Source organism: Diadema setosum, chromosome 4 (genome assembly GCF_964275005.1).
Source record: "Diadema setosum chromosome 4, eeDiaSeto1, whole genome shotgun sequence".
Lineage (NCBI taxonomy): Eukaryota > Metazoa > Echinodermata > Echinoidea > Diadematoida > Diadematidae > Diadema > Diadema setosum.
This window is the reverse complement of record NC_092688.1, coordinates 32504432-32525517: the sequence shown is the minus strand read 5'-3', so window position 1 is coordinate 32525517 and position 21086 is coordinate 32504432. Positions and strand designations below refer to the sequence as shown.

Below are 21086 nucleotides of genomic sequence, written 5' to 3'. Positions count from 1 at the left end.
CACTGCAAAATAAACATTGTACAGTGATTTATCAACCTTTGCAATATGAGCTGTTCATTTCATTAATGCAGGCTGGAAGATATAGAAGAGAAGTATGATATTGATGTGGCTCATCGCAAAGGAACTCCCCCTATATTGATATGGAAAGGTCCTTATTTGTCATTGTTTCTTTTTGGTTTTAATCTATTGACTTCACTCTGGCTACTGTACCAAGGTTCAATCCATTTTGATGTAGAGACTGTGTTTTCATGTCCCTCATGACATTTTTATGAAATCAATGCACAATAATTGTGTACTGTTCTTCATTGCTATTGTCGAAAAACAGCTACAACAAAGTTATCAGAGCCTACTATTGATCTATGGTGTCATATCGTAAGCCAAGCAAGAGTTACAAAACCAGCCACTAGTTGATGGTTTTGACTGATTTTGATGATCTGACTTCAAACTCGATTTTCTCAGCTCTGCCGTCAGTGACTTTCGGATCCTTTTGTCGTGGTGGTTCAAATATGTGTATTTTGATTTCTAGCACAGCACAAACTTAATCTTACTTGGTATAAAGTTTACCTGACTGATCAGGCAAAGGAGAATACAACTGCGACTTGATCATTTACAAATACATACTAGTTTTTCATTGTACATACTGCTCAGCTGGAGTAGGTAATTGAATAATGCAAGCCTTTATTTCTACAAGCGAAAGCTTACATATAGTGGTCATAAAAATCAAACGCTCATAGGATGATCTAGCATTATCTGTTGTAGGTTCAAAACTTTGGAGTGATCTACTGAAGACTCTCTGCCAAACACACAAATCTCAACCAAAACTTAGAGGTCCTGTTTACCTTTGGAAGCAGTGATTTAAAAAATGTTCCAAGATATCACATTTGATGCATATGTGCAGGTCAGTTGTATCACGAAACATCCTACCATATGAAATTTTTGCAATAAAGCCCCAAATATAAGGAGATATCACTATATTTCTCATTAAACCATATCTGTATACGGTTTAGTCTGGAAACATTTTTATTATAACTTCTGTTCGCGCTTCACATGTAGTCACTATCATTTTTATTATCATTACCCTTGCCATTACCATTACTGTTACCATTACCATTATCATTCCTCTTCTCATCATTTTTCCACTCTTTCTTGTTCTTATACTACAGCTCACAGCCAGTGCTTACAAAACCTTTGATCTGTGCAATTTGTTAAAACTCAAACTCAGCGCCCCCACATTTGTGGGGCGCTGTGGCATAGTGGATAAGACTCTCGACTCCCGATCAGAGGACCCAAGTCCTTGGGCAAGATGTTTTCAGCCACCATGTCCCTCTCGACCCAGGTGTATAAATAGGTACCTGGCAACGCTAGGGTAATGATAATGGCAGGGCCCTCTGGTAGAGCAGTGGTAACAATGAAGAGGCTATTCTTGGTAGATAAGACCTTATTATTATCATTATCATTATTATTATTATCATTATTATTATTATTATTATTATTATTATTATCATCATTATTATTATTATCATTATTATTATTATTATCATCATTATTATCAGTATCATCATCAACATCATCATCATCATCATCATTATCATTATCATTATCATCATTATTATTATTATCATTATCTGGCAATAGAGCCTTCAATTAGCATCTGCCCTTGTTGTCTGGAATTCCCTGTCTACAGAAATCAAGAAAACACCTTCAATTGCACTATTTATGACTGTTCTCAAGACCCACCGGTATTCAAAATGCTGAATGCTAGTAGTAGAATGCAAGTAAAGTTCTGATTTGCTACTCTGAAAATACTTGTAACTTAATTATTTCATGACTTTCTTAAATCTAGAACTGTAATTACTTCAATGCTGTTATATATGTGTGTATGACTGTTAGCACATGTATGTAAAGTGCATAGAAAATTAAACAATAATCCTTACATAAATCATGATAACAATCACTTTATAAACAGGTCCGTAACTGGGATTTTTATTGGGGGGGGGGGGGGATTCAGAATCAGAAAAAGTGGACTTTTTAGTTCAAGTTTACGTTCAATTCTGTTATTTTACACATACTGAGCAATACCAATTAAGGAGCAAATGGGGGGTTCTGTGGAACAAAATGAACCCCCCCCCCCTCCACTTACGGGCCTGATAAACCACAATTATCTTTATTTCTTGTTTTGTAATAAGAGAGAGAGAGGGAGAGATGGGGGAGGGGGACAATTCCTTTCTTTATTTTGTTTGTAAGATTCTGATATGTTCCTATGCCTTCCTGATGACAACTTTCAGTACTAACAACATCAATGAAAGTGAAACATGAAAAGCATATCATCGAGGGTTGTAGAAAAAAACACAATGACACTAAACATTGTGCTGCTCAAGGAAGAAGAGCTGCTCTATTAAATATCATGATTGAGACACTCTTCATGGGACGGGGAAGAGGAAGAGGAAGAATGAGGAAGAGGAGAAAGTAAGAGACAGAGAGGAAGCAACCATCACCACAACATTACGCCACGTTGCCATGGCTGCAATGTTTTCCAACGACGGGTCTCGTGACAGAAACGAAAACAAGAGCTGAAGGAGGGGAATGGGGTGTTCTTCTCCTCTTGCATGATTAGCTTTGCCAGATGTCACAGTAATACAATGCTCTAAGACACCAAAAGACGGAAGGGGAGGGGAGGATGGGATATCAGATGAAACGATTTCCGGTCTTTTTTTTTTTTTGCTTCGCTATGATGGAAGAAAGAGATACAGAGGACTGGAGAGGGAAAAAAGAGATAGAGGAAAAAAGATATAGAGAGAAATATTACAGATAGAGAAGGATGGAGGGAAGGGGAAGACTATCCCTACTCCCTATTTGACGTCCTCTGGTATAAAACTACTGCATATGCCAAATATTTCGTGAGGTTTTAACTTCCGCGAATTTCGCGAGTTGGGTGCTATTCACGATTTTTAAAAACGCGAAAATATTAACTATGCTCCCGACGTGAAGGTAACGTGGATGCAGACGTTTCTCTGTTCAGTACTGTGCTCCACATTCGCGAGTTTAACCACTCGCAAAATAGTCGCGAAGTTTTGACTTGCGAAAAATTAGACTCACTGAATATATGGCATACGCAGTCAAAGAGAAGACATCAATGATGTTTGTACTCACACTTTGGAAGTTGGCAGTCTGCCCGAAGAATGTCAAGCAATCTGTCATTCAGTCTCTTATTTCCGTGCGTGGGCTGGCGGAAAAGAAAAATTGACACTTTAATGAAAGACGCAAATGAACAGGAAATCACAATATTGTTGTCCCCTTCAACAGCATACCGACTGGGTTAAAGACCACGTACGCATCGAGCTGCTAACGGTTGTCATGTTTTCCTATGACGACATGAATATACACAACCCAGTGTCAAGTGTTTGTTGTGAGTGTCTTTCTATGAGCAAATGAAAAGCAATGGCACAGAACAACAGGTCATAATCATCTATCAAATCTGTCTGCCTCTGTCAAGATATCGTAAACTTTGCATCTTAGTACTGGAATATCTTCAACCCGCATGTCTTCCTCCCACTAATGACCAGACATCCACTTTTCCCACTCAGTATGGGCATTGGCAAACTTCACAAATAGGGTGATAGTATACAAATAGTGAATGGTCACGAGTGTGATGGTACAAGATTTCGCACGAGGTGAAAGATAGAGGCGCTCTATTCAATGAAGCGAAGCCGAGTTGATCAGTGCGCCTCATCTTTCACCGAGTGCGAAATCTTGTTCCATTGCACGAGTAAAGACCATACACTATATTATGTTTTATACAACACCTCGAACGTCAATAAATTCTTCACACAAATTCTTGAATTTAGCACAGAAATGGTACCATTTTCCGTGAAAGACGAATGAGTATCTGCACAGTCGCAGTCACCGATCAGCTGAAGTTGTTTACAAAAATGAGTGACACAAGTATGCGCTTGTAAGCGTGCTTGTAATTATTGAGTGCGTGTGGCAAATGTTGGTTTATTGTGACATCAGAGCCGTGTGATACAACAGAAACTTCGAGTCAAGCGTGAGTGTAACACCAGAGTCTATGGAAATGGGTGACGTCAGCCATGTGCTATCCATTTTTGCTCAAACAAAATTGCACGGCTGACAGCCACAGCGTGCGATGGAACTTTTAACTAAATGTCATGTGATGGGTAATTGACCAATCGGATAGCTACATTCTAATTAGGTGTTGTATAATGAAAGTGTGATATCTTATGGCTTACAACTCAGTCTTTCACGGTTCCAAGACATTTGCTCCTGCAACAATTGAAGAGTTTGTTCGCAAAAACCGATAAGTCCATATTTGCCAAATGGAGATATTTGCGATTAAAGGTCAAGAAAAATAAAGAGAATGATAAGAAAACTTTTGCTTCTTTTGACCATAACTTCAAAAATGTACCTTTATATGTAGTGGCCAATATATCATTTAAAAGGTATTATTTTGTACTTTATGATAGAGACCGTACTTCAAAATCTTCAAAAATGGACTTATCGGTTTTTGCAAACAAACTCTTCAATTGCTCACACAAAATATGTGCATGCTAGCGAAAGCCAATCTACCTACAAACATAACCTTTACCCTAATTCTAATCCTCACATCAAACTTAAACCTAAAACCCTATCCCAACCTAACCCCAAGTCCTTGTCGAAAATAAGAGAAGCAGGAGCAAATGTCGTGTCACCCTTTTTCATAGCTTTTAAAATATTAATGAGTAACTGTGAAACAGATATACTCCTTCTTTGACAAATTATATCTTTAAGTTGCCCTTCAATAGATATACCTTCTACAGCCCTCTACCATGAAAATGGAAAGAAGATCATAATTATATTCTAAAATGTGCCTGCCACCATTCTTACTCAAATTTTTCTCTTCATCCTCTGGCCTAGTACTCTTCAAAGGAAACAAAGAATTTAGCAGAGCTTTGCTAATGACTGGACCCATTACAAGAAATGAGAGTAAATAGTTTTGGAGATACATTTGAACTCCGTTGACCATACAGCCGTTTACTGACGGATTATGTTTTTCTCTTTCCTTTAGTTGAAAATGACATTACAAAAAATCCACAGATCAAAGGATTACATATATTCTGAGACTACTGCAGTGATATGGCACTAATAATGAAAAAGATTTGTGACATGAAAGGTTATAAAGTGAAATTGAGGCACACTGAAAGAAGTTTACATATATGAGAGACCATAAAATCTACATGTGATAGATAAGTTTCTTTGTTAGTGAATGTGTTCTGTATTTCCTACAGATATATCCCATTCATGTAACAGAGTACACTTTTTTCAGATTTGCTATCAATGGACATTGGCCTGCACTGGGTATACACATATTAATCTTTGACAGTAAGTACATTCTTCTCAGTCTAAACTAATTGGTAAATACCAGCTGCTAGGTATTATTATGATTTAATGTAGTACATACACATAATTTTGACATAAGAGACATGGCAATCCTAATGCCAACCACTTTTAGATGCCTTACAATGCTGAAATGTCCTCTGGTAAGACTTCTACTTCAACTAAATATTTACTTGATCACTAGTCTTTGAGATGATGTTCACCTCAAATCATTGGATTTCTCGCCTTTGATACAGCGTACAAAATATACTTTTTCCAACTGATACTTCAAAAATTAAAGATAATATAACATTTCCAGAAATGCATCACATTATACAGTGTTGCTTATCTGCATCAAATAGGAGACGCCCTTTTCATCTGTAACAATTGAAACTGAGGAAACTGCAACCACTTTTTTTCTACTTTCAGCAGTCACTACATAAACACAGAATCAGGACATCCAACAACGAAGTCTCCAAATTCTCATTAATCCATTCTATATGCGTCAAGTATGGTTCTAGGGCAATTACCCCCTGGACAATTACCCCAGACCCTAACCCTAATCCTAACCCTAACCCTAATCTTTACTCTAACCTTATCACTAATCAGCATTTAGCCGGGGGGGGGGGGGGGGGGGGGGCAGTAATTGCTATAATATGGTCAAATATACTTCAAGGATCAGTAACAGCACTAAATACAAAATTGCTGCATCTGCTGTAGGACCCCAATCATCAAGTGTGCCATTTAGCAGTTTCCTTACCTGGAAGAGTCCTGCTTCCTCGCTGCTCTTGAAAATCTGACCCTCCCGCTCCAGACTGTCCGTCGCCTCCTTGAAGATGCTCTTAATCTGCCTTGCTGGAGCCTGGCCACCTGTGGCTGACGTCTGCATATTGAGATAGAGTGGTAGACAGAAGTTTATCAGAAGACCAATCCATCAAGCAGGTGACCCGTCACCATGACTACCAGGGGGGCTGACAACATTCACATATCAAAATAAGTGGGATTCCAAAGAGCAATCAAGGAGAACCTTGTGTGCTACACATACATCTTAATGGGCAAATATCATTTGAAATCAGGGAGGCATTTCATGTTCTCATGTCAGGACATGAAAAGAAATTTCATTTTTCTTGGGGAGCCTTCTGCAGAATGACGGAGATTTGGCAGCACTGTGTATACCCTGATAACAAACATTACAGCTCAGAATGCTTCAAAGTAAGATAGTTTGGCTGAAAATGCAGAAATATTTGCAGAATAATTGTGAATGAGGTCTGTTCTGATTTTCAAGTTTATCCTATTTTATTAATATTAATTCTTCTTGTGGTATCACATAAAACTTCAAAACTCCCTGTGCTTTGTTTGCTAATTGGCAGAGAGATGTCTGGACACTATTGTCTATGAGTAGATATTACCTAACCAAACACTGCACACTGGCACTGGTCCAATGGTCCCTGGCCAGTAAAAATAACTGTCAGACCAGTAACTTTTTCAGGAATGGACCAGTAAAACATGGAAAAACTTGGTACCTGCTGGACCAACAGACAGGTCAGACCAGTAGAAACAGTGGGTTAGTGTGCAGCCCTGCTGACCAATCTCCCTTTAATATCCCTATTGTGTCACAGTGGTTTTCCCAATAGGACTTTTGACATTGTTATGCTGAGTTTCTTGGCTTATATAAATACATGGCAATTAGAGGTCACGTTTGAATGATAAAGTGAATGATGATGAGAACTAGAAATGTCGCTTTGGCGACTGGTATGCCTCCGCCATAATGCATGATTTTCCCAATAGGTCTAGATAGTACATGTGGACAATGTGTGATTACATTTTCACAAAATTGGAAAAATATTGAAATGACAAGTTTGTCACAAATGTGTTGAATGTTCACATTCCTTGACCTAGGTTTAATTGGATGAATAGGAGAGCATGTATCTAGGGATTTAAGGACTTTAACTCGACTTTGACCCATTCATACATTTAGGCATTGAGTAATTTTCAAGGTACAGGTGTGGAGAAAAAGTGCAATTTCTGAATTGAATAGTAAATTGTTACCATTTTCATCTGGCCCTTGACCCTAAAATTCATCAGATAATCACTTTCAGGTAGAACATGCATAATATGTACTAAGTTTCAAGATAACTTGAGCCACTTCCGAGATATGGAGGAAAAAGTTAGTTCAGCACTTTCACTTGATCTTTGACCTTTTGACCTTTGAGGCAAAAAAAGAAAAGAAAAAAAAAACTTTCCAGAGAATTTCTATTAGGTTACACATGTATGCATACACCAAGTGTAAAAAAATAACCCTGCAGGCATTGCATGATAGGAGGGAAATAGTAAAATTTTGAAGTGTTGCACTTGACCTTTGACCCCTGACCTTTGACCCATGAACCCTACATTCTCTAGATAATCACTTCCAGTCAGTATATGCATGTACTATGTTCCATGAAGATACCTTGAACAATTTTCCAAGGTATGGAGAAAAAAAAAGAAGTTTTAATATTTTTACTTGACCTTTCTACCTTTGACCTTTGACCTCATGACCCAAACTTTCACCAGAGAATCTTAATTGGGTAATACATGTATACACTAAGTTTCAAGAAAATATCTTCAGGCATTCAATAGATATGGTGGAAATAGTGAAATTTTATGTATTTGACCCTGACCTTTTGACCTTTGACCTTTGACCTCATGACCCAAACTTTCACCAGAGAATCTTAATTGGGTAATACACGTATACACTAAGTTTCAAGAAAATATCTTCAGGCATTCAATAGATATGGTGGAAATAGTGAAATTTTATGTATTTGACCTTGACCTTTTGACCTTTGACCTTGAGCATGTGCACCCAAAAGTTGATAGGCACAACTTCACCCCCTAATACACATACATGCCAAGTTTCATTAGGATACCTCAACAGGTTTTGATAGTTACCTTGTCCACAAAATTCATTACGGACGGACGGAAGGACGGACGGACGGACGGACGGACGGAAGGACGGACGGACGGACGGACGGACAACCCGAAAACATAATGCCTCCGGCACCACTTCGTGGCGGAGGCATAAAAACACGGTAATTTGCAGCCAAGCGTCTGGGCACAGAAAGGGTCAACCCATAACATAGCCACAATTTGAATTCTGACGTTAAACGTCTTCAACAAATATGAGTACCAAAACAAATGCACGTTGATTTGTGTTGATTTATAATACCCTCAACATCACTTTTGCGGTGAAACGAATATCTAGAAACATTCCATATATTTTTAATGATTTTTTCTTCTATTTTTCCTCAGATTACTTGGGAACGCCCACAAAAAATCCTTCCAAACCAATCATTATTAATATTCTTTAGATGACCTCATCTGTCAATCATTGCTAAAGTACTGAAATGTTTAACAAAAGACATTGGAATGCACCTTTCCCTCGACTCAGCGTAAATTGCATGTTCCCTCACCATGTCTTTTGTTAGTCACATTAATATGATAGAAACATGCAAGTTCTGCTGAGTTGAGAGGAAGGTGCATTCCAATGTCTTTTGTTAAACATTTCAGTACTTTAGCAATGATTGACAGATGAGGTCATCTCAAGAATATTAATATTGATTGGTTTGGAAGGATTTTTTTTGTGGCCGTTCCCAAGTAATCTGAAGAAAAATAGAAGAAAAAATTGTTTAAAATATATGAAATGTTTCTAGATATTTGATTTACCGCAAAAGTGATGTTGAGGGTATCATAAATGAACACTAATCAACATGCATTTGGATTTCACGGGCCCTTCAAGAGTGCAGGTATTTGGGGATTTGGGGATTATAACTGAACTTTGGACCTTTTAATAAGTTTATGCATTAAGTAATTTTCAAAGTATGGAGGAAAAGTGTAATTTCAGTATCAAATAGTAAAATTTTAGCATTCTAACCTGGCCTTTGTCCCTTGACCTTTGACCCTATGACCCTAAAATTCAAAAGAGAATCACTCTCAGGTAGAACATGCATAGATAATCACTAAGTTTCATGATGATACCTTGAGTCACTTTTGAGATATGGTAGAAGAAGTGAAATTCAGCACTTTCATTTGACCTTTGACCTTTTGGCAAGAAACTTCCAAGAGAATCTCTATTAGGTAGGACATGTATATATTCTGTTTCAAGAAAAATCCTGTAGGCATTGCATAAATAAGAGGGAAATATTGACATTTTAAGGAGTTGACCTTGACCTTTGACCCATGACCCCAAATTTCCTACATAATCACTGCAAGTCAGTACATGCATATGTACTAAGTTCCATGAAGATACCTTGAACCATTTGTGAGATATATACGGAGAAAAAAATGAAATTTTAATATTTTCACTCAACGTTTGACCTTTGACCTTTAACCTCATGACCCAAAACTCTCTCTAAAGAATCCTCATTTAGCAGTACACATGTACACTAAGTTTCAGGAAAATACCTTCAGGCATTGCATATAATTATATGGGGGAAATAGTGAAATTTTGAGTATTTGACCTTGACCTTTTGACCTTGGACCTTGAGCATGTGCACCCAAAAGTTGATAGGCACAACTTCTCCCACTCATACATATACATGTTAAGTTTCATTAGGATACCTCAAAGAGTTTTTTTAGTTACGCTGTCCACAAAAATTGATTACGGACGGACGGAAGGACGGACGGACGGACGACCCGAAAACATAATGCCTCCGCTGACACTTAGTGGCTGATGCACAAAAAACAGCCCGAAGTGTCAAACATAGCACCAGCACTTTACATTGCACAATATGACCATGACAAAAAATCTGACACTCTTTAGAGTGACCAAAGAATGCACGTCATAATCATGTTTTCTTTAGACAGCAGAAGTGCAACCTTCTGAAAAATGAGGCTCGAAATCAAAGTCCACTGGCTTTTCAAGAGTCACAAAAGATAGCACTTACAGTGTGATGAAACACACCTTAACCCGTTGAGGACAGACTGATTTTTTGCTACAACATGCATTTGCCATGGACACCTACCCAAGTATACTTGGGACTCGTCCTTAACAGGTTAACACCAAATGAGACATGCAAGTAATGGAATGACAAAATCACACCCCCAAAAAAAGTTTATGTGTGATCCACGCCCTAATCAACCTTCCACAGATATTACAGCCATGTAAATACAAATTAGGGGGATTTGACTGAAAAAATAGAGCTTATATTTGTTCTTCAGTTGTCATAAATTTGATCAATAGGTAAACTAACTTTAATCCAAATTTCAGAGTCTTGGAATGTTTTAAAGTTTCAAAATTTGGGGTTATAAATGGGGCATGTTTCTATGGCACAATGATTTTACTGTAAAACCTGATATTGAAAGAAAGATATTATTATTCTGAGGGGTGAAGGTTCCGATGCGAGAGTCTTTGTTTTGTCTCCCTCTACAAGTTAAATTTGTTAAGATCGCAACTGCTGATCTGTAAATTAACAAAGTAGTAGATGACAAGTTCGAGTCCTACTGGTTCCTTTTTTCCGACATGTTTGTTCATTTACAGATCAGCAGTTGCGATCTTAACAAATTTAATTTGTAGAGGGAGACAAAACGAAGAAACACGCACCTGAACCTTCACACCTCAGAATAATATCTTTCTTTCATTTAAATGCCTTGTCCACCTTGGACTACTTAATATAACAATGTCGGAATTTTGGAGCTTGGGTATTTGTTCCATGTTCATCGTGTCACTGCCGGCAACTAGGGACAGCCTGGTGGTAGTGTCGCTGCCCGGAAAGCAGTAGATGACAGGTTTGAGTCCCACTGGTTCCTTTTTTCCGACATGTTTGTTAATTTACAGATCAGCAGTTGCGATCTTAACAAATTTAATTTGTAGAGGGAGACAAAACGAAGAAACACGCACCTGAACCTTCACACCTCAGAATAATATCTTTCTTTCATTTAAATGCCTTGTCCACCTTGGACTACTTAATATAACAATGTCGGAATTTTGGAGCTTGGGTATTTGTTCCATGTTCATCGTGTCACTGCCGGCAACTAGGGACAGTCTGGTGGTAGTGTCGCTGCCCGGAAAGCAGTAGATGACAGGTTTGAGTCCCACTGGTTCCTTTTTTCCGACATGTTTGTTAATTTACAGATCAGCAGTTGCGATCTTAACAAATTTAATTTGTAGAGGGAGACAAAATGAAGAACTTTGCACATAAACCTGATATTGTCCACGATTGGCAGCATCCAAAACTTCAAAGCTGATTTTTTTTTCCAAAAAACCCCCAAAATCTGTGTATGTATGGTCACATATTTTCTCACTGTTTCTCTGGTAGTGTTTTGGAAATGAGATGCAATATGTGAAGTACATGTATCACTGAAAAGCTTTCAGAATTTAGAAATATTAAACCCTGAAAAAGCATATCTTTTATGACTTTATCAGGCTCAAGTGGAAGCAGGTAGCACTTGACTGTCCATTCTCATGGAAAATCTACAGTCTACTCTCACCAACTTGTTGCATCATTAGGTCATGAGAGGTAGTTTTCTTGTTTTTGATCAAAACCACAGTATAGACAGAAACTGTGACAAAGGTCTTTTTCATGTTTTTTTTTTGAAAAATTGCACAATCATTTTGCAAATCTGGATGTGTATGTGTATCATCAAAGAGGAAATGACAACTTTTTAATTAGTTGGTTATCATGAGCACAAGAAACCACAAGGTGATGTGACATATTGCATGGTTATAACCAGCTTTCTTCACGGACTCTTAACCCAATATATGCGAAACTAATCCTGAGTTTGTTCAGCATCAACTCAAAGCACCAAAATCCATTTCAATAAGACAGAGGAATAGGGTTCATTATCAAATGTTTTCAAACTGATTCATCACTTGTTCTCTAAGACTACACAAGAAGCTATTTAGTTCATCTGATCCTAAAATAGACATTAAGTACTCTGAGCTCAAGTTGCGTAAAAACACTTTTGGCCATGTTGGGGTAGTCGTGGGTAAGCTCTCTGGCTATAAATTATAACATAAGTTGTTTCTCTCCCTTTTTCTGTTTAAAGGGATCGTATAGTTTTGGTTGAGACCTAATATCAGGTTTCCAACATTTTTTGATGAGATAATGAGAAACCTCTTATGAAATATGAAAGAGCATGTAATTCTATGAGGAATTCAACGTTTATTTGATGAAAATTGGTTTTGAAATGGCTGAGATATCCAAAAAAGAGCGATTCTAATAAAGTGTGGGACCCACACTTTATTACGATCGCTTTGTTTTACTTTGTTTTTGGATGTTTCAGTCATTCCGAACCCGATTTTCATCAGATAAACTTTGAATTCCTCTTGAAATGGTATGCTCTGTACAATATCATAAGTGTTTTCTTGGTATCTCGCAAAAAGTTAAAACCCCAATTCTCATCTCCACCAATACTGTACTATCCCTTTAAACAGTGAAATGATCTATTCAATACTGCATATCGTCACTGGGGTGACAAGACCAAGGAGGTACTAGGCGAGCAGACCTTGTTGCTGAAATTTTGGTGAAAATGACTTTTTTTTTTCTTTTTTTAATTATTGATGGTCAAATAATGGGTTAAGTGATGTCCTGTCCAAATCCCAGCTGTCTTACTCCAAAAATAAAGCCACCATGGCATGTCAAAGGAAATTAAGGCTATCCCATTCGCTGTAGTGCTTTGGCAGCCATGTTTTTTGGCTCTCCTGAACATTTGACATTTTGTAGATATGGGGTCTTGTCGCACCAGCGATGATATGCCATACATGTCACAGGATTCTAGTTTGCATAAATTCGGCCAATTAACCGGCAAAATCAACAAGTCAAAAACTGATTGCCTCCTGCAGTAGAAATGCACTAAATATCATCTCAATTGTGGAAAACTGTCATCTGTTTCTCTTTAACCCTCTGCATGCCACTTTAAAGGGCAAGTTCACCTTCATGGACATGTGGGTTGAGTGAATGTAGCAATATTAGTAGAACACATCAGTGAGAGTTTGAGGGAAATCGGACAATCCGTTCAAAAGTTATGAATTTTTGAAGTTTCTGCTCAGTCACGGCTGGATGAGAAGACTACTATAGATTGTGATGTCACATGAGTAAAATATAATGAAAGAATAAAGAAAATTCAACATATTTCCATTTTTCTCGCATACCAAGAGAACACTTAACTTCTCTCTTTCAGAAGGCAGGGGGAATAATACTACCCTTAACATATGTCAGTAACAAGTCGAAGAAATGTACACTTCATTCAAAAAGTAAAGTTTTGTGAAATTCTCTTTTTATCTTCCTTATATTGTTATATATATATGCATGTGACATCACACACTGTAGTAGTCTTCTCATCCAGCAGTGACTGCACAGATACTATAAAAATTCATAACTTTTTAATGGATTGTCCGATTTCCCCCAAACTTTCACTGATGTGTTCTACTAATATTGTTGCCTTCACTCAATTCACATGTATATGAAGGTGGACTTGTCCTTTAATTCTCTGTCTATAGGTTTGTGTGTATAATTTGTGCACATTTGATTCCCTGGGACAGTTAAGATTTATTGGGATAATCCTTCCATCTTTTCTTTTTATTCCATCACTGTGGTTCTCAGTCAAAAATTAAACCACTTGCACTCTTGATTCATTAAACATCATGCTCGCAAAATTACTGGCATATCTGATACCAGATCTGAGCTACCAGTAGCTGGTAGTCCTACACACATTGGCGCCTACAGAAGGCATATCCCAGTATTGGGTGACTTAGCTGTATCCCAATGAAAAGCTGATGATGAAGGTTGTTATATGATCTCATTCAGGTCACAGCCATGCAAGTGACCCCACATTCACATTGGACCCTACGTCACTGTGACAGTCACCAGAAACATCTCTCTTTTTTTTTTTCTTCCTTTTTTTTACAACTGACTATTCTTATTGCTATCTCGACTGTCCTCCAGTTCTGCCGGGGCAATCAGGGCTCGGGGCGAGTCCTGCCACTTGAAACCAGACTTCGTACAAGTGTACATTTGCTGAATACAGCTGGACACAATCAATTACAGCCCAAGGTCACTCTCCCCTCCAAATTTTGTCCCCCGACCCCACTTGCTTCTCAGGGACGGGGATCAAGTCCCAATGACCATCAACGCTACGGTTTTGGAGGGGAAAGTCTTGAGGCGTGGGATTTTCCCCAATGCAGGAACCAATGTGAATGCTGGGTATAATTTTCTCTGCTCTCCACAGTTAATTCAAGTCTACAGATTGAGAACAACATATACCACAGGAATAAGACCTTTATATTGAAGAGAAGCAGTAATAATAGTCTGTGGTGAACATATCTAACCCATATTGAGCTACTATGTTCACCAGTTGGCACAAATGTCTGGAAACTCCTTGCTAATGAATGTTCAGATTACCTAATGCTCTCAATCTCTTCATTGCATCACAAAGGCCTTCCCATATAAGCAAGTTCGGAGTTAGCTCATGGGCACATTGGTCCGAATGACCTTTCTTTTTTCTCAGTCGGTTAAGGGGCTCTTCACTCGTTTTCAGAGCGACATAATGCATAAGCTTTACGTAACGATTTACACATCTATGGTATTCATCAATCCTGCTTAAACAAAGAATGAACTCGCATAGACCAGATGACCAGAATGATCCGTCAATTAACACTTGGGAAAGCATCCATTTCATTATCTTACAATGAATGTAAGAACAACCTCTTTCTATCGATATTGCCAAATACCACTTTTGCTGTCAGGTGGATGTGCTGGCAAGCAGCATTTATAAGGATTACATGAATAATCATTATACATAATAATACATCACAGACGCTTATCCCAGTGACTTTAAAAACCAACGTGCCTGTTGGTCCGAATGACCTTTTTTCTGCTCATGCGCAGAGTGGAACTCCGAACTGGCTTATTGGAGTGAGGCACATAGTTATGCTCAAGTAGGATGGCTAAATTACAATTAGGTCAGCTGGGTGGTAGAAGGCTTAACAGTGCACCATATTCTCTCTTAGGTATGTATGTGGTTCTGAAAAGGGCCTACCAACTCTTGACATTTCGGCAAGCATCTTCTTGCCATTTCAAACATGCCTGCTGAAACATCAGGAGTGAGAAGGCCCTTTCAGGGCAACATAAAAACCCAAGGAAAGAATACGTGGTGCACCTATAAGCCATCTACCACTTAACGTTCTACTGCCACGGAAGCCTTCAAAGATTTCATACCATTAGGTCTGGTTTGACTGACTAATCATCTACTAGTAAATGCTCATGAAAAAAACAGAGCAAGTTAGAGCTTGGTATTTGGGCACATAGAGTTTTAGACATACCTGCTGGTATTCGACACATGGGAGTGATGCAGTCTCCATTAACTCTTCTACAGTCTCCAGCTCATGAAGGTAAAAGTTATGGATGGTCTTATCTTCCAGGAGTGCTACGAGCTTCTGCTTGACCACACTGACCAGATGTTCCTACAGAGGATTTAAAAGCCAGGCTGGGAATTTTTAAAAATGACGTCTTGACCCTTTCAGACAAGCAGTCAGCAGTTGCCCCTGTCCCAATGTCGATATCAATTAGCAATATTGATAAAGGTTTATGAGCAATAATATCATTGAGTATAAACTTTTACATTAACAAAAGAATGATTAAGATTAAAAAGAAATCAAAAGGATCTACTCATGGGAAATGAACAGTTATAAAAACAATAACTATGATGGATTCTGCAATTATGGCAAAGAGTTTTTTTAATGAATTTACATGTACCTCTTGTGAATTTTTCTGTTTTTACAACATTGTAAACAGTCTCCAGCCAATCACACAGGAAATATGACATGTGTACAATACAGATAGTTAAACAACACAAATAGCACTGCTTTAGAACAACTAAAATTATGCCAACCATTGTATGGTAGTCTTGTTTACTGTAATGGTACAATATGTAGCTATCAATAGATTGACTATGTAGTCCACTTCCATCAAGTTTTGGGCTCTTGCTAATTGCATGGAATAAAAGGATAAGTAATCTCATTAGTAACAGGGTTTTGATAGCTATAGAACAACTGATGATGAAATGTAGGGATGACAAAAAATGTCTCCATCAATTTGTAAAGGAAAGATCAAGGACCCTAGATGGAAATGAATGATGATGATGATGATGATCCACAGCATTTGTATGGTTCCATATATCTGTTTAAAAAGCATTCAAAGGCGTCGACTCCTCCAAGAGAGTTAGCAACTAAATGTCTGGTGAAAAATGTGAGTTCTGAGTGAGGCTTTGGAGTGCTCCAACTGTCAATTTCAAGGAGCAATGATGGGAGGAAGTTCCATAGGCAAGGAGCAATAGAGGAAAATGAATCAACTTCAATTTCACCTGGAACATGGGGCCCTTGATCCTCCCTTGACAAACTGAGGGAGACAATTTGTGACCCTAGATTGTACAGTTTCACGACTGGAAATGATTAACAGACAACTTCACCTACAACATATGTGTGGGATTAAGTGAATGCAGCAATAGTGGAAGACATCAGTGAAGTTTGAGGAAAATCAGAGCCATCCATTCCATAGTTCTGTATTTTTGAAGTTTCAGTGCTGCCACCAATGGATGAGAAGACTACAACAGTTTGTGACATCATTGCTGGACAACGATATAAATGTAATATTAAGAAAAACTCCACAACATTTCCTTTTTATGAAAAGTACACATTCCCTTGACTTGTTGCAGACACCTGTCAAGGGAAACATTGTTCCCCCTGCTTTCTGAAAGGAGTAAGTCCAGAGCTCTTTCATTTTGCCAGAAATATGAAAATATGTTGAATTCTGTTTATATCTTGTTCATATCATTGTCTTACACGTATATCACGAACTGTTGTAGTCTTCTCATGCAGCAATGGTGGCACTGAAACCTACAAAAATCATAAATTTTGAAAAAAAAATCCCATTTCTCTAAAATTTTCCCTTTTCTTTCTTCTAACATTGCTGCATTTACTCAATCCACATATAGAGATATTCTTTTTGGTAAAGTTGTCCTTTAACTCACAAAAGGAGAGAAAAGGAGATCATGTTGACAAACAGATAATATGAAAGAGAACAGTAGATTCATCCTTTTAAGTACAGTGTAGGCCTACCACACTGAAGGAGAGACTGGCAAAATTTTCTTTCATAAAATATGATAGACTCTTGCTGGAATGGCAAACTCCAATAGCAACAGCCAATTGGGAAGCTGGATTTTGAATTTGAATTTGAATTTGAATTTATTTGTTTCATTTCCATTATTGTTGTTTACATATTGACACATAATATTACAGTAATATATCAGCATGAATTGACAGAATGTAGGGTACTTATACAAACAGAAATGGGGTGACCCAACTAAAAGCATAGCTTGCAAAATTTGTAGGTCACCATGACTAGTAATATTAATAATTATGTATAGAGTAATTGAGAATATAACATATATACAGACTCCTGAAACATATTTACATAACTTGTACATATTTAGTAAACATGAATGAGAAAGAGAGGGAGAGAAGGAGAGAACAAGAGAAATAGAGGAAATAAAGTGAGAACCAAAGGAGGGAGCGAGGAGGAAGAAAAAGAAAGAAAGAAAGAAAGAGAAAAAATAAACAGTGGAATTAAAATGAATAGGAATTCCACATGAATAATATACCATGTAAAAGTTGATATAAGATTATCTTATAGGGTAAAAGTGTCCAGATGACTGGTATAGAATTATAAAGGCTAGTTACATCGTCACATATTTACTCAGAAGACTTAGTTTTAACCCGTTGAGGACGGTTTGATTTTGCTACAACACGCATTTCCCATAGACACCTGCCCGAGTATACTTGGGACTCATCTTCAACGGGTTAATTTGTATTTGAATGTTTTGAGGCTTGTGGTTTGTTGTTTCTTGTTGTTACCATGACAATTGCCATTCCAGCAAAGGGTTGCTATCGTATAAATTTTTGATGAAATGGGGCCCAGGACAAGTAGAGAGAAAAGAAAAGTATTCACCTCTCGCTTAAGGCCAAGTCTCTCCTCCTCTTCCATAGCCATCATCTTCTCCTGGACATCGGCTGATAACTGGAATGGGCGGTCATACACAGACTGGTAGAGGATTGGCAGCTCTTCCATCCGCTTCATCTCCATCTGGAATGTGGGGTCCCTGATCCTCCCTTTGGCAAATTCATGGAGACACAATTTGCGGCCCTTGAATAAATATTCCCTTTCAAGTTTGAAATGTGTGATTCACATTTCCGTCTTACCATAATATGAACTAGGATGTAATAATTGATGTTAATGTCCTCTTTATCAAGGGTAGTCTCTTTAGTGTTGCCACTGCTCTACCAGAGGGCCCTGCCATTATTATAACCCAGCATTGCCAGGTACTGTACCCACTAAATACACCTTGGTCAAGAGGGACATGGTGGTCAGAAACATCTTGTCCCAACAACGTGAGCACTGGGCAGGAATTGAATTCGGGTCCTCTGACTAGGAGTCAGGGGTCTTATCTACTATGCCACAGCACCCCCACTCAAATTGACTCAAATAATATCATAAGTCACTGAAAACATCTCGATTTAACCCACTGCAGATGGGTCCCGAGTATACTCGGGCAGGGGTCTATGGGAAATGCGTGCTGTAGCAAAATCAGTCCGCCCTCATGCAACAGGTTAAGCCTGTCAAATGTCAGCTACCAAAAGACCCACATTATTGCATAAAGTCATTCAGCGCATTAAGGTCCTTGATTCCAAATCTAAAACTTGATCAATATCTTACCCTTCTATTTCAGAAGGGCGGATGTGTTACTGGTTTAAAGTCTCACAATCACAGGAGTCTGTGCATTATCCCAGTGAGTTTTTATTATCGATAAACAGAGGATTTATCAGACCTTATAACCCAGAATAGAAGTGACAAGCAGACCAAACAATGTCACTGCCAATATGTATAAATAAAGATCCATGAAAGACAAACATCCGTGATGATGATTAAAGAAAAACACCCAGAGCATGACAACAAACAAATATCATGATATTCATGTCATCAACACTCATCTTCATATTCTATCATTAAGAATGGTACATCAGTTTACTGATCTTCTTTGGATCTACCACCTCAAAAGTACTCTTATGGCCTTACAAAGATGGAACCTCATATAGAAGCTGTTCCAACTTTCACCCTTTCTCCTCCCTCTGAAGTCTTTTCTCTCTTTTAATAAAGTAATCACAATTTCGGAAAATCAAACCAAATTTATCCACAGCCATGCAACATGCTGCTACTCCTCCAAAGTTTGACACTCAGAGTCAATATGGTTAGAATATCATTACCTCAGGCAAGGGAGGAGGATATGTTTTCGTTACCGTTGGTTTGACCGTGTGCAAAATAACTCAAAAAGGTGGGAACGGATTTAGATGAAACTTGCAGAAATGATTGAGAATGACACAAGGAACAAAATGATTAAATTTTGGTAGTGATCCGGAAACTTTTATGGATTTTATGAAGGATTTTCAATATTTTGGCAGGTAGGGTCAATGAACTTGGGAGTTCAGGCTGCGCATTTTTTAGGTTTTCATACGCGCACTTAAGTGCGTGCTCCAGTTTCTGCTACGGTGAGGCGCGCCATGCAGTAGAGGGTTTATGATGTAACAAAGGCTTCTATTTTGGGAAATCGGGTGATTTTTCAGCATGCATGCACATGGGTGGAAATCACTGATCACTATGGAAGAGTAAGATCATTGGTGGAAAGTCTGCTTGGCGGAGGTCTGCACTCTCAGAGTGCTTTTCTAGTTTTCTAATGTGATATGATCACATCACTCATTACTATAGCTGTTATATAAATGATAACATCAATAAATAATACAAACATTATTTAAAAAATGATAAACATATAAATTTCCTAGTATGAATATTAACACCACACAGTCTCTGTATATACTGAGCACAAAACAAAAACCACCAAAAAGTTTTTGTTGAAAATTCCAACAAGAAACTGACTGCCAGGAGCATTTGAGACACTCATACACATGTAATTCCCAAGATCTAGTGCCACTTTATCAAACTGCTCTATCTCTGTAAAGTTTTGAATTTTACACTATAGCACAAGTTTCTTAGATTAGACTGGTGTCTATTTTGAGTAATAAGCTGCAAGTTGTTGAGGGTAGAGATGTGGTATACCATGGAGACTCTTAAACAGCACTACAGAAGCATCTTGAACTTGAACTTACTAATGAAGCAATAACAATCCTAGAAGATTGTATTTTCTTGCCAAAATTCTCCATTTCAGAATTTTAAGTGAGTTACACTTTTATGCCAGAAGCAATACAACAACAACAACAACTAGATTAGGTAATGCAGACAGAACACAAAGTTGACATTCCCGGTTTGCCAGACACTTCCTTGTACAGGATAAACACATCTATACTTTTCAGCCGCTGAACTGATTGGCTGCGGGACACTTTCTCCCTTGCTGCCGACATAGAAATTATGTCATTAATATCATATTTGTTCTCTGAGTCACCGTCTCTTATTACTGCATAATACAGTCTCGAGAACAATCTTCCTTCCAACTTGAATTGTTCCAGTATGTCTAATGCAACTTTTAAAAAAGTTTATGACAATTTTGAAAATGACTGTTAGACTTTGATCTGTTGTAATAAAAGCTGAAAATGTAGTTTAAAAGCCATGAATCTGAAACACAGTAGGAAAACTAATTTGCATTGCACTGGCTAGAAAAAGGGTGCTCTATACGGT

The 21086-nt window shown here is 38.0% G+C and overlaps 1 protein-coding gene across 2 annotated transcripts in view; it reads right to left on the bottom strand.

The window, feature by feature from the left end:
• Positions 1-21086, bottom strand: part of LOC140228022 (CST complex subunit STN1-like) — a 48335-nt gene that overhangs the window by 2532 nt on the left and 24717 nt on the right. For both annotated transcript variants that reach the window (XM_072308418.1, XM_072308419.1), the window contains exons 5-8: positions 18351-18511; positions 15668-15808; positions 6131-6253; positions 3151-3223 (exon numbers count right to left, since the gene is read on the bottom strand). In XM_072308418.1, the coding sequence (XP_072164519.1) occupies positions 3151-3223; positions 6131-6253; positions 15668-15808; positions 18351-18511 (498 nt within the window). The remainder of the gene's footprint in view (positions 1-3150; positions 3224-6130; positions 6254-15667; positions 15809-18350; positions 18512-21086) is intronic.